The sequence below is a fragment of the Eretmochelys imbricata genome, chromosome 4 (assembly GCF_965152235.1).
Source record: "Eretmochelys imbricata isolate rEreImb1 chromosome 4, rEreImb1.hap1, whole genome shotgun sequence".
Classification (NCBI taxonomy): Eukaryota; Metazoa; Chordata; order Testudines; family Cheloniidae; genus Eretmochelys; species Eretmochelys imbricata.
Window position 1 is genome coordinate 120,381,416 of NC_135575.1, and position 14,823 is coordinate 120,396,238.

The 14,823-nt window shown below is 39.6% G+C and overlaps 1 protein-coding gene across 4 annotated transcripts in view; it reads right to left on the reverse strand.

Annotated features, from left to right (window-relative positions):
• JAKMIP1 (janus kinase and microtubule interacting protein 1) overlaps nucleotides 1–14,823 on the reverse strand; it is a 247,120-nt gene that overhangs the window by 85,546 nt on the left and 146,751 nt on the right. For all 4 annotated transcript variants that reach the window (XM_077815868.1, XM_077815866.1, XM_077815867.1 and 1 more), the window contains 2 exons: nucleotides 3,407–3,616; nucleotides 2,457–2,576 (listed from right to left, as the gene is read on the reverse strand). In XM_077815868.1, the coding sequence (XP_077671994.1) occupies nucleotides 2,457–2,576; nucleotides 3,407–3,616 (330 nt within the window). The remainder of the gene's footprint in view (nucleotides 1–2,456; nucleotides 2,577–3,406; nucleotides 3,617–14,823) is intronic.

Here is a 14,823-nt window from a genome sequence, read left to right on the forward strand (position 1 = left end):
TTATACTTGGACAGAAAAGCTTGTTGACTCACAATCCTCATCTGAAGGGACAAGGAGGTATAGATATTTCTGCCCAGAAAGTCCAACTGCTTGGAGTCTCTGTCCTTTGGGGTAAATTTGAACCTATCCTGCTTGGCCCTGTCATTTACAGCCATTGCAACCAGGGAATTCGGGGCTGGATGGAAATAGAACCCTTCAAATTCCTGCATAGGAACAAAATAGTGCTTTTCCATGCACTTAACCACTGGTGGTACTGAGGCGGTGGACTCATGTCAGCTCAAGGAGTGCATCCTTAATCAGGAGGCTCACTCTCCCAGGGACAGCAGGCTGCAAAATGTCTAGCAATTTGAGTGTGTTCTCCTGAAGAAACTCCACGTGGATGCCAAGGGATGAGACTATGTGGCATAAAAGATCCTGGTACACTTTAAAGTCCTCTGGAATAGAAGGGGAGGGTGAATCAGGCAGCCTGGCACCATCCTGCAACAAAGATGAGGGTCTTGGCTGGGCCACAACTGACTCTTGCTCCCAGGAAGAAGTACCCAGGAGGGAGGACTCTGGTGGCTCTGCAGGGAGGAAGACCACCAATGCTTGGGCTTGCAGCTGATCCTCAGTCACCCCCGTCAACCTGGTGGGTAACTTTGGCTTAGATCGGAACGAGGAGCAGGATCTCCGCAAGCAAGTAGTATCCCACTGAGTCCAAGAACGCCACTGATATGGGTAGAACATTGGTGGCCAGTAGGGGCCGGGTCAGGGACCTCTGCCCAGCCATGGGGCACGTGCCAACCCTGGTCCATATTGATCCACTGGCCCTTGGAGCTTATCAGGTGATGCAAAGTGGGAAGATGATGATCCTGACTTGGATTCATAAGAACCCTGGGATCCTGGGGACAAGGGTGGAGTGATGCCCGAGGGAGCCAATAGGCAGTCCAATTCATCTGACGTCCAGAATGAGGCTGGAATTGGTGCCCCCCGATGAAGGAGGTACCGTTGGTACTGAGCATGCTGGTGCCACAGGCAGTGGCAGTCTTGGTGCAAACAGCGGTACCAAAGCACCCAAGTCTGTCAATGTGGAGGGTGGCGAATGCCACCGGGGGAGCCTCTGCGGCATCAAATGCAGAGGGGCTGGAGAAGGTCCTGGTGCCAAGGTCCCCTGTACCAATTCCAGGAGTGTCTGGACACGGTGCCAACACACATGACTCTGCTTCCATTGCAGTCAATGAAAGTTTTACCATTAACTTTAATGAGAGCAGAGTTAGACCAACACTGAATGCTTTTGAAAATTGCACCCTAACTATGCAGGAAAATACATTTCTTAAATGCTCCTCATTTCCTTCCATTTCTAAGTTGCTCTCTCCCATCCACAATACCTCCACTTATTTCAGGAGTTTCCCTGGAGATTAGGCAACGGTAGATTTTTCCATTAGAAAAACAAGCTTTGTAGCTCTTAGCCAGCATAAGACATTCACAAAACAATGGTGGCATTGTCAAGTTTCATTACTTCAAAGAGTAATACAGTAAATTAGTTACATAGATTACATACTTGTCATGGTGCAGTATATTACCAAATGCTGCATGCAAGCTACCACTCATAATTTTATGCCCACTTTGTGAGAGAACTATTTGTAGACAGTTCTGAAGAAGATGAAAAGGAGGAGCAATCATTTCAAAACCTTTTCCAAAGTTGAGTTTATGATGTTAAATTTCCTCCTCTTTGAAAAAAGAAAGCGACTTTCACATGGAATGACAGCCTGGAGGACAACAGTTTTAGCTCTGAACCCTGCAAATGCTCCATTCTTGTGCCCAAATGAACCATTCAGAGAAAAGGAAAAGCACCCAGAAAATAGCATAATACTGTTCTCTCTCTACACCAGCAGTTTCAAAGTCCTGGCTGATTAGCTACCATGGTGTTAGACACCTTAGAAATAGGAGACAGAAAAAAATATTCCTGGGAAAGACATGAGGAAGAAAGAAATGCTGAATTGGCAAGAAAATTATGTAATTATTTAATTATTTTAAATATTTATTATTATTTAATTATTTAAACATCTTCACTTCAGCTGATGACCTCTACAGGGGTCATGTTTGGGTGTAAAGGAACACCGTTTCTTCCTGGAATATATACGTATTAAGTAAAACTAAAAAGCAATAAAGACAAAGGTTAATTTTTTTAAAATCAGTTCTTAAGGGACCTTGTAAGAATCAAACGAAAAAAAATAGTGATTATCTCAGTCAAGCTACTTGCAAAGAATGCATGTGATGAAAGGACATACAACAAGGGGACAAGAAATAAGGGAAAGTAAATCAATCAAATAGGAACATTTAAAAAAAATCTTTACGTTTCAGTGTGTTAGCAACAGAGACAAATAGTTAAACTCTGCCTGAACACACAACTTCTCTAAATGCCATTAAAATATTGTCCTGCAAGTCATCATCTGTGTTATTACTAATTATTTTACCAGTTCATTTCTTTCATCTGCTAAAAGGGTATTTCTGTCTTCCAGCTTCCGTATTACAGCATTCAGTTCAGCGATTTTTAGTTGAAATCTCCTTATGTCTCGTTCATCCATATGCTGTTCCTTTAAAAACATACAAACCAAAAAGGGATTTTTTTCCTTTCAAATATCGTTTATTACACAGAAACATGTACTTAGATTATAGCAGGCAGACTTTGCATTCAGTGTATGCATACAGCATGGATACTGTAGAGAATATCTATAGGCATTTGTATCATTGACTGGAAAATATTTTTTAATTGATATGAACTGTTGCAAATATTTCTTATAAGAGTCACAGGGTTGTATAAGTTGAAAAAGGGTAAGCAGCCAAAAGGTTAACTCGAAGCTACATCACGTAAAAAATTTAAATTAAACCTTAAATTATGAAAGTAAGATCTACTACTAGTGTTCTTAGTACTGAGTTATCTCAGTCTCATGCCACACGGCATAATAGCACGGCACAGAACATATTTATAAGATAGCACAGTACAGATTTGGAAAAGAATAAGTACAAATTCCCTTTTAATGTCTACCGCTGTTGTATAGAATAGTTCATATTCATAAAATAAATAAATGTATGAAGGAAACAAATGGTTCGTCATTGCAACTGAAGAAATATACGTAATCAGCCGTCAATTACAAGTAATAACCTCACATTGTGGCCACTTTTTACCAGTTTAAAGTCAAATGTTTTAAACATTCTTCAAAATTCAAGAGGCAAGTGGAGTTTTTAATACTCAAAAAGTGGAGTTACTTTTACTGCAACAATGCAATGTACAGTGCTGTTACCAATGCAATGCTCCTTTGGCAAGGATTAAACATAACTCACAATTCTGTGGTTTCACAGTATCCGGAAACGCTGAGAAAGTAGATACAGTAACTGACCTATGAAGACTATCTGCTTCTCTTACCGGGCTTCCCATCATTTCAGTGATATCCCCTACTCCAGCAGGAAGTTCCTTCTTGGGGCTACCATGGTACCGTTCTGCCTCCTTCACTTGGACAAGCTGTTCATCCAAAGCTTCTTTCTGAAGAAGCAGCTTTTGTGCATGGCCTGCCTGGACACCAAGATCTTTTTCCAAAGCCAAAATCACTCTGTCTTTTCCTTTTATCTCATCCATCTGCAAGGGAACAGAGCAAGAGAGAAACTTCTGTAACATTTCCAAGTATTTACAACAGGCAGCAAACATACCCACAAAAGAAAGTTCTGCTCTGAAAACTACAGTGGCCACCTAATTGTGACTCTTTAAAATCAAGCTGCATCTACCTGAAATAAACATTCTTCTTCCTGCAGAAAACATCAGTCTTCCATTTGCTAAGGTCCCAATCCAATGCCCTTTGAAATCAATGCTTACTTCAATAGAGGTTGGAGTAGGCCCTATATAACAAAGTGCTGGAAGCTAATAAATGAGCCAGCACTCTGATCACTTAGGCACCAATCAGCTCCCCTGGAGAAGGCTGATTGTGTCTATGGAACAAATTAGCTGACCAGGCTAGTGAACCAATTAGCCATCAGATGAGAAGTATAAAAGAAGACACAGGAAGGCAGTGAGGGGGAAGGACCTGGGCTAGCTGAGTTCTCAAGGAAGGGAGATGCCTGTTCCTGCTTGGCCCAGTAGGACAGAGCCAGAAACCTTGCAAATACTTTGCTGCACAAGACTGTATTGGTGATGGGAATATAAATAAATTCATATAATTTGTCACCTACTGATGGCATCTGAGAGGTTTCTGGGGCTTGCCCTATTATGCTCTACATGAGGTAGGTATAAAACAAAGAGAAAAAATACTCTCTATTTGAGGATGCATAGTTTCCCTGGACAAAAAAAGAACCTTTCTTCATTATATTCTGGGAAAGATATTCACCTGTGGTGCAGAGGGCCAGGAGGAAGCCAATGTACCGTTTAAATCCCAACTAAGCCTTATTTTGAGGCTTAAGTGATACATCAGCCTCCCGCTGACCGTCTGTCTAGGAGTGAATTTCAGACATGACGAATGTATCCACAGACAAATGCTATTAAACCAAAATGTGTACATTTAATCCAAAATTCGGAAACATACTTAACTACCTTTCTTCTTGCTCCTTGTGATAAGATTACAACGTAGATTAGTCTTTGCATAGAATGAAAAAGGAAATGTTTTATATCACAGCACCCTGAGTGGGTAAGACACTATTTCAGCATGGTAGGGAGAAATGTTTCCCTAAATCCTATCTATGTTTACCCAAATGTGCTGCTCACACATCTCAAAACTACACAGAGCATACTATCAGCAGTAAACTACTGTAGCTTACACTGGATGTGCCCTTCACAGCATCAACAAATTGACTTTGGTAATATTCCAAACGCTAAGGGAAGTGACAATCTACACTAGTTACTATAGAAACAGATTTCTTAACATGTATGCTAACAATGTACCATATATTTATTGGGAATGTGCTACATGCTTTCTTTTTCAGTGTATTACCTCATTTCCTTCCTCCCCCCAAATGTAAATCCATGGGATCATTAGGGAAAAAAACCCCAAATTAAGTCATATCATATGTACCATATTCTTTATCCCAATCCTACATTAAGAGTGCATCAACCTTAAATAGTCAAGTGCTCAAAAGTCAGGAAATGCCAGAATTAAGGCTGTCCTAGCAATTGTAACTCTGGTGCTTGTATGTTTGCACTGCAATAAATTCTTTATTACATGATCACAGACTATTTGTTTTCTTAGGGATTCTTGCCTTACTCAGTTCCAGTGAATGAGGCAAGACTATGCACTGACTCAGGCTGGTACCTTGCTTCGGACACTGTAGAAGTTGGACCCTGTGAAGCAAATGAAGGCATGATCCACGGTAATAGGAAGGACAAGCTGCTTGTTAAGAAACTAGACTGGTCCCAGAAGATCTGAATTCTACCACCACCTCTGCCACAGATTTCCTAAAGGACTCTGGGTAAGTCACTTAATTGTTCTGTGCCTCAGTTTACCCACCTCACTAAATGCCTGAGGACAAATTAATTAATGTTTGTGAGGTTCTCAGCTATTATGGTGATGAGTGCAAAAAGGAAAGGTTCTCAAAAAAGAAAAAATTCTTATTCATGGAACGATTTGTATGATGTGTACTCTTTGAAGCATGGGGCTACAATGAACAACAATAAAAAAAATATTGAACAGCTGCCTCATTCACTGAGCACCATCCATCAAGTGCACTGAACCAGCCAGGGGTCCTTTGGGAAAATAATATCTGATCATGGAACTAAACACTGTGGGCAAAATTTTGCTTTCAGTTACACAGGTGCTGTTCCCATTGAACCCAATGAGAGCCACTCCCATGCAACGGAAAACAGAATCAGGCCCTGTAACATAATGCATACGCATAAGGAGGAAGAATTAAAGTTGCATGGAAAGCCTTAATTTTAGCAACTGCTATCTTCTGGGCGCTTCACTTTACAACCCTAATGCTCTTTTAATTTAAATTTTAAATGGAATTTCGTAGCTGTTAAAAAAAAAAATGAAGAGACATTTCAGCATGTGTTGCTATTTGCTAAACAACAGCAGAATGCTCTGTTCTATGTAATACATACAATCATTGAGGAAGAAACTCAAGCCCTGGTCTTTTTTCCATGTACAGCTTCACAAATCATATTCCACAAGCCCATACATATTAAAACTGAAGTTCCATGAAGCAAGAGATGTTTTGGGGGGTGTGGTGAGGGGCCAGCGGGAGGGGTGTTAAGCAGAAAAACTGCTTCCCTCCAGCCCTCTCTTTTTCCATGCTTAAAAACAGAATCTATTTTGGTGAAACTTTCAAGCAAAAATAATCACATTTCAGGCAAAAAAGTTAAACCTCAAGAAAGTTATAAGAAACTGAAATGACCCCCTTGACTGGAAACGTATGGGCAACCTTACTAAAGGCTTTGCTCCACCTATTTTTTAATACACACATCTATACACACACACACACATCTTGTAATGCATGTTTCATTACAGCCACAAAGAGAGAGAAGAGGAAGTTTTGAAGCAATCTTGCACAGTTAATTCAATACCTAAAGATAAACAGAACAGTGGCACAGTTGCAGTTAGACACCCATCTGTCTTATGTTGCTATGAGCAACAGTATTTCCAGGTTGAAAAAGAAACATATCTGAAGATGGAATAATAGAAGAGTAACTGTTGTTATCTTGGAAGGTTTTAGACAGACAAATTGCATCTTTTAATGGTGAAGGAATATTGTGTCTATTTATTGGGTGAATCTATATTAAGAAAAACATTTAAATATGCATTTTGTATCCAACTCTCTTCTCTTGGATCCTTTTATTTCTATCTTTACTAAGAGAGAGTTATAAAATATCTGATGCAGTATATTCTTTAATGACAGAGGTTAATCCTATTTCAGCAGTTTAGGCCAAAATTCAATTCCCCCTTCCCTCAAATGAAAAGTTTCACCTTTCATCTGTCCAACATAACTAATGCAATCTAGCTGCTTCCTCACTTTCACAGCCTCAACCTGTCCCCACCACTGCCTCAGGATTTCTGCCTTCCTTCCACCCTGACCAAAAAGCAGCAGACTTCTCCATTTTTACTTGTCTCCCCATCATATACAAAGACTAATGCATTGCCAGAGGGACTACAGTACATTCAGTCTAACATAGCCTATAGCCTTGTGGAAAAAAAGTTAAGTGTTGCCCTCTGATATTGCATACAGTAGTCTAGATCTTGGCTACATGAGCACACATACAAGTCATGTACAAGTATGCACAGCCAATACTTAGTATAAAATAGACCAATCCTCTAGCTACTCTGACATAAATCAGCTGATAAAAGCCTCTGGGAGCCCAAACTGTATCCATCGGTTTTGCTTAGGTGTGGTCTTGACACTCCCATCTCCTCTGGCAGTAGCAGAGGGCTGGGCATGCCAACTCTATGGCACTGGAGGATCCCCCTTTGCACAGGAGTGGTCTTGCCAGAGCTGGTCACACTGAATTTACAGGCAGAATGTGCTAACAGCGTGGTGCAGGTTTTATTTAATAGGGAAAAAAGGAACATGTTCCAGTATTAAAGTGACTTAATTATAATGAATTAATCTCTTTGGATACTTTGTTAGGTACTATGCCAATTAAACACACAAGCATTTTGACAAAGTGCTTGATTCTTTATACCTATCTTACATGAGTGTAGCACTATTCGCTTTAATAGACTTACTACTGATGTATGCTCATTCAAATGAGTAAGCATCATCTCTCCTCCCCGCGAGAAAATACCTGCAATGCTTGAGCATTTGAGCCACAATCTGTGGTTCCATTACAGTAACATTCATGCACCATAAGGGATTCTGAATTTGGTTGCATTACATGACCGACAAGATACTTTCCAAACTGGGTAGTTAGGTTTTGAGCTCAAAAAGACACTTTTTCAGTTTGGCAGATCAAGCATGATGCCTGTAATTAAGCCACATAACAGGATGATATAGGCACTCGCCATTGCTCACATTCTAATAGCATTTGAAGGCTTTAGACAATTCTAATCTTTTCGTTTAAATAACAGTGTATAGTGCACTTGCACATAATGGATGTAGGGGGAAGAGGTGGGGCATCACCGGATTCAAACTGGTTTGAAATTACTCATTTTGATTATAACTATAAACTACTACACACCCTGACCCCCAAAGTAGTGTTATGGGGAAAAGAGGGGTCACCCACCAGTGGCTGCAGAGGTATATCAGTGCAAAATCACAGCATAGGGTATTCCAATGTAATTTTAGAGTAAATATTGTGCAGTTGGTTAAAATTACAATTTTCTAAAATATCATTTCTAATTTATATTTAAAGTACATTTGTTGCATTGTCAAATGGTTAGTTATTAAATATAGCAATTACTTTTATCATTTTGGTGAGGAGATGGCATTAGTAGTCTGTGTCAACATCAAAACCGGCTTTCTAAGAACAGGTATTTTCCCCCAACCACTGGGAGAAACAACCAGAAACGAATGTTTCATAGAATCATAGAATATCAGGGTTGGAAGGGACCTCAGGAGGTCATCTAGTCCAACCCCCTGCTCAAAAGCAGGACCCATCCCCAATTAAATCATCCCAGCCAGGGCTTTGTCAAGCCTGACCTTAAAAACTTCTAAGGAAGGAGATTCCACCACCTCCCTAGGCAATGCATTCCACTGTTTCACCACCCTCCTAGTGAAAAAGTTTTTCCTAATATCCAACCTAAACCTCCCCCACTGCAACTTGAGACCATTACTCCTTGTCCTGTCCTCTTCCACCACTGAGAATAGTCTAGAACCATCCTCTCTGGAACCATCTCTCAGGTAGTTGAAAGCAGCTATCAAATCCCCCCTCATTCTTCTCTTCCGCAGACTAAACAATCCCAGTTCCCTCAGCCTCTCCTCATAAGTCATGTGTTCCAGACCCCTAATCATTTTTGTTGCCCTTCGCTGGACTCTCTCCAATTTATCCACATCCTTCTTGTAGTGTGGGGCCCAAAACTGGACACAGTACTCCAGACGAGGCCTCACCAATGTCGAATAGAGGGGGACGATCACGTCCCTCGATCTGCTCGCTATGCCCCTACTTATACATCCCAAAATGCCATTGGCCTTCTTGGCAACAAGGGCACACTGCTGACTCATATCCAGCTTCTCGTCCACTGTCACCCCTAGGACCTTTTCGGCAGAACTGCTGCCTAGCCATTCAGTCCCTAGTCTGTAGCTGTGCATTGGGTTCTTCCGTCCTAAGTGCAGGGCCCTGCACTTATCCTTATTGAACCTCATCAGATTTCTTTTGGCCCAATCCTCCAATTTGTCTAGGTCCCTCTGTATCCTATCCCTGCCCTCCAGTCGATCTACCACTCCTCCCAGTTTAGTATCATCCGCAAATTTGCTGAGAGTGCAATCCACACCATCCTCCAGATCATTTATGAAGATATTGAACAAAACCGACCATATGCATCTTTCAAACATGAATGAGACTCAATACAACCATGCTGAAGAAGAAGATCTCCTTTGGCAAATATCTCATACTTGCATGGATAACAATAAGATTAAGAAAGAGACCTTTAAAAGAGGAACTTTGGCCTCTCAAAGTTGAAAGAAATTACCAGGGAATCAAAAGCTAGATTTACCAAGACAGTAACATGCTCAGTTTTTCAAAGTGGAAAAGGCCAGGTGCTGCACTGCCAAGTATAGGATCTTCCTCTCTACTCATCCATCTCAAAGCAATCTCCAAGCCAACTGTAGAACAGAATATACAGTGCTTTTCCCAGAAGCCAAACGTTTCTCGACATTACATCCTTGAGATTAAGAATAAGGATACCTTGACAGTGAGACAGATTAGTTGCTGGACAAGACTACCAAGGAAGAGAGGTGAATTTCAGATAAAACATTTAAAGAAGGAATTAATAAAGAACAATGTCCTTTATGCTGCAAGGGAACAGCTTAGAGGACCTAAATGGTCTCTCTCAGCTCTGCCATCTATGATTCTATAAATACTAGTTGTGAACACAAAATATGGAGTGGGGAAGTGAACTGGGCAATGACTGTAGAAACAGACATTCTCTACAGTAGATGTATTCAAAGCATGTTTTGTTGCTAATACAAATAAGAGCATCTAATGCCAAGATCTAGGAACAGTAAAAAATGGACAAAGAGTTACGTTTTTAAAAGTGCCCAAAAGTCCCTTTGTGACTTGAATGCCAAGTCATGCAGTGATTTAAATTTCTTTTTTAACCAACATTTTACTAACCCTCACCCCCCCTTTTTTTTAAGATATGATATAAGCTATAATGCTTTAAGAGCATACATTCGGACACGTTTTGTAGAAACTTCCCGATGAGTAGGTTATTCCACAAGTGTTCATTACAAGGATTCTTGCATATTTCTTTGAAGCAACTGGTACTGGCAACTGTCAAAAACAGGATAGTGACTAAAAGATGGACCACTGCTCCAATATATTATGGCAATTCTTATGTTCACTGGATGTCCAAAGTTAGAAAAACCCAAACTACTATTTATCATGGCAGGGAAAAATGAAATGGGGTAGGAAGAACAACTAAAACTTTTAAAACTAACAGCGTTCTATCTAGATTCCCTGGCTTAAAATACTTCATTCTAAGGACTTCACTCATTACTTCATTAATTTTTGTTACGAAAGAAGTATAAAGAATTACATACTTTGTAAAGAGATATGAAAGATGAGTCACATTTCAGGCCTACCAGCCTTGACAATGTTATGTGTGAATGCTAAGAATAAAAAAGGGATTCTTAAGTCATAATATAGGAGCTTGCAACTGGATCTGTTGGGTTCATGGTAAAAAAATCTCATGGTGGAATGTTTTATCCTTCAGCTTCTGGGCTGAAGCGTAAAAATCTTCAGAATGTTTAGACAACTAGTAATTTCAACAATGAAATGCTGAATGAGGAAGTAAGGTCTTTGCAGAAGGTTAGTTTATCCTTGGAATGTAACTGTGAGACTGTCTCTGGAACAGATGGCAAGATCCACAGCAGAAGGCTACCACTTGATATGAACAGCTGTGCATGACAGAGAGACATACATGTTTAAGGGAAAGACTGTAAGAAGTACACCAGGGACTCCACTCTGCTCAGACCTGCATGACTGAATAAATCGGGGTGGATCCCCGGAACATCCCCGTTCAAACCCCCTTGTACTCCGGTACAGGAGCAAGGCACAATTGTAGACCTTGCACTGAGAGGGACCAAAAATCTTCAGTGCAGCACTGTTGCTTCAGAGAGAGGAGAATGCCAAGAGGAGCCTCTTCCCTGCTCTTCAAAGGCAGTGGTGCAGGCTGCATGCAGGATTTGTGTGCATAGTGCACCTTGTCAAAAGGTGGTGCAGTGGCTGATGACCCCCCTATACTCCTGGAGTTTTTACAGGAACAAGGTGCCTCTATACCACCATCAGCGTGGGCAGTACCTTAAAAGTGTAATTTAACACATGTAATGTGTAGGTACTGGGCTCCCTATAATCAGGGTCGCCCAGAGGATTCAAGGGATCTGGGACAAAGCAATTTTGGGGGCCCCTGCCCTGTCTCAGACCTCAGACTTCAGACATTCTCGTGGGGGCCCCTGTGGGGCCCAGGGCAAATTGCCCCACTTGCCTATAATTAGGAAACTGGAGTATTTTCTTAGAAGGCTATTTGGATGAAACACAACATTTGTTTCTGGTGGAGAGTTAATCTTTTGCTAGTGATGTTTTTGTGTTGTTTTGTTTTTAAATGAAAGATAGTTACCTGAGAGCTCAGAAGGGGAAAAGATTTCTCTGAACACACTATCAATCTAGAAGCATTTTATCCCTTTAAGAAACTGGACAGAACTCAAAAGTTTCTAAACTGACTCTGATTACCTGTGCAACAAATATGCATGTTATTATTCGGAGTTGTTACAGACAGGCGCAGTAATCTCTGTTAGAGCTGTGTGGAGAATGGCAGTTCCCTTTCACGAAGGATTTTCAGATTTTGAAATTTAGCTTCATTACAAAATGGAATGAAAATTGAAAATATTGAAATTTGCCACAGAGGAAAATTCCACATTTTTATTTATTTGTTTCAAGTAACTGAAAGGTTTCATTTTGACAAAATCAAAAAGTTTCATTTCAATTTATACTTTCTTATGTGTACAAGTTTGTATTATCATGTATAACAGAATACAAACTAAGAAAATAAAAACAAAAAGTCATTTCAAAACACGAATTTGAATTTTTTTGTTCTGACAATGTAAAAAAGGGACGTTGCAACACTGTTGGAACTTCTTCCCTCCTCTTTCATCTAAATGAAATTCCAGAAAAATCTACTTGATTTTGCAACGCATTTAGATTTTGACAAAACTACAGATTCTAATGCAGTAAGGTTCTGCCAAAGTTTCTCTGGCCAGCTCTACTCTCTGTGAAGGCGCTGAAGTGGAAGTTCTTTCTAATTCATATAATTACATCTTTTGGACTTGGAGGTAATAAGGATATTTAATAATTGTCCATCTAGCTTCAAAGGCACACAGCTGATCAATGCTGCTCTTGAAAAGAAGTATTTCTGCTCTGATTCAGTTCACAGCAGCAAGGATTTCTTTTTTCCCTTACCAGGATGAAGGTGAAGTAATATCACATTACAGTTCAACCAATTATGTGAGGCTATCACAATGTATGGTTATACAGTAGCAACAAACAATCCTAATTCATTTCACGTTCAATATTCCAATCTTTGTAAATATGGGCTTGATCCTGTGTCCAGTGAAGTTAACAGGAGCTTTGCCACTGATTCAATGGATGGAAAATCAAGCCCCATGGGCTCAACCTTACTCTCATCAAAATCAATGAGTCTTTCCATTTACTTTATGCAGAGCTGTTTTCGGGACTTGATAATTAGTAGGACTACATGAACATAATACTCACCAAGTTTGTGCATGTGAAAGGATTGTAAGCTCTGACTTTATAAGGGCTTTTCTATTAAAGAATTACATTACCTATCCAAAACAAACTAAAGTCTAGTTACCTTCAGCACATAACAGAAACAAAATGAACATTCATTCATTAACACATACACACACGTAAACGTGAACAGTGTGCCTAACTTGTCCCAAATTTTATGCATATTACTGCATAAAGTGAAACTGACCAATACTTCAGCTTCCCTCTTACTAAAATACTACAGCAAATGAACAGAGTGCAAAATGAGTGACCAAATCAATTTAATGCATTTTTAATGACTATCCTTTGCATTATTTTCCACAGGAAGCAGCATTAAGCATCCACTGTGTATTTTAACACAAAGAGGTTTGCTCTGTCTAATAAGGGTCCTGCTGGTAGCTGTATCTTCAGAGTCACAAAATGAATGAAATTTTATTTGTTCTTTTCAACAAATACAAGAATGGTAATCTCCTTTCACTTTTATACAGTCAACAAAAATGGTTTGGATTGTGCTACAAAACACACCAAGTGTCTGGTTGTAGTGGCTTAAAAGGATTTAATAGAAAATGTGTAAGCTTTAGGTGATACTCAAGTAAGAGCAACTAAGATATATGTTTTAAAAATTAATAATTTAAAAGTTTAGATTGAGTAAAACATTAAACACTAATTTTAGTAAAATCTACTCTATAAGCAATTCAGTAAACAGAACATTTTGTCTTCAGTGTTAATCTGAGTTCTATTAAGTTTCTCCAGTACCAATCCAAGATGTAGGTGTGTGCAATGATGGATAGAGGAAAATCTCCTTAGAAATGTGGCTGTTAATACAGAGCTCAATCTGGAAATTAAATTTGTAATTTTTTCCTCTAACATGCTGGTGGCCTTCTCTCTGGTGTAGCTTTTGATAAATGTAGGGTGCAAATTGCACAAGTCACTAGTAACAGGTTCTTTACTCAGGCAACTACATACATTTATTATGGGAGATGAGATTGGTGAATTGTATAGAAACATGAGGACTTTATTTAGTACTTAGAATATACAAGTAAAATAGAACTCAGAGAAAAATATAATAAAGCAAGATAAATATAAACAAACAACCCCCTACGCTGTGCATACTCACAGCCTTATGGAGACCCTTAGAAGTGAAAAGGGGAAGTACGTGGAGAGCAGTATGAGTGGGCTTGACAGTACAAAGACTTTTGCCATTCTGTCATCCCTAATGTCCCAACTAAAGGTTAATCAAACACCATATCTTATATCCCCTTTTCCTGACCACGCATGTCTGGGGATCATATTTATATTGTTTTCTGGCCTTTAGTCCATGTACGGCTGTCTGGGAAACCGTAACTGGGTTCCAATTGTTGACACCAAGCATGTGCATAAATACCTTTCCCAATATTTCTAGTGTATCAGTGTGGTTAAATTCACGATTACACATACTAAAATCCACCTAAATCTGTTGTTTTGTCTTTCTGAGCTGTACTTGTTTATCAACAGCTACATATTGCAAAAACTCCTACAAACCTTATGACACTAGGTAAAATACTTATGCTAATTTATGCTAACTGCCAGTCCTTGCTAAACCTCATGATAACCATTATAACATTACTGGGCCTTAATTAAGCTTATTGTAAAGCCTATTTTGTTTTATTGTGTTCTCCTTCTTTCATTATAGCGTTTCTTAAGCAGCTTAATTTAGTCTAACATATAGATTACCATTTATTCACAGGTATGTACCCCCCAAGATCAGGTCAATGTCCAAAGGTCAACACTGGTAAAGGGCACCTTTTGATTTTCAGCATGGACTGACATTTTCAAACACGCATGTACAAAAGTTTACAGACACTTTTGCTTTAACTTAGATATGCAAAACTTCCAATGCACACACGCACACTGGGGTTACGCATGTAGGTGCATGCATGCCTCCA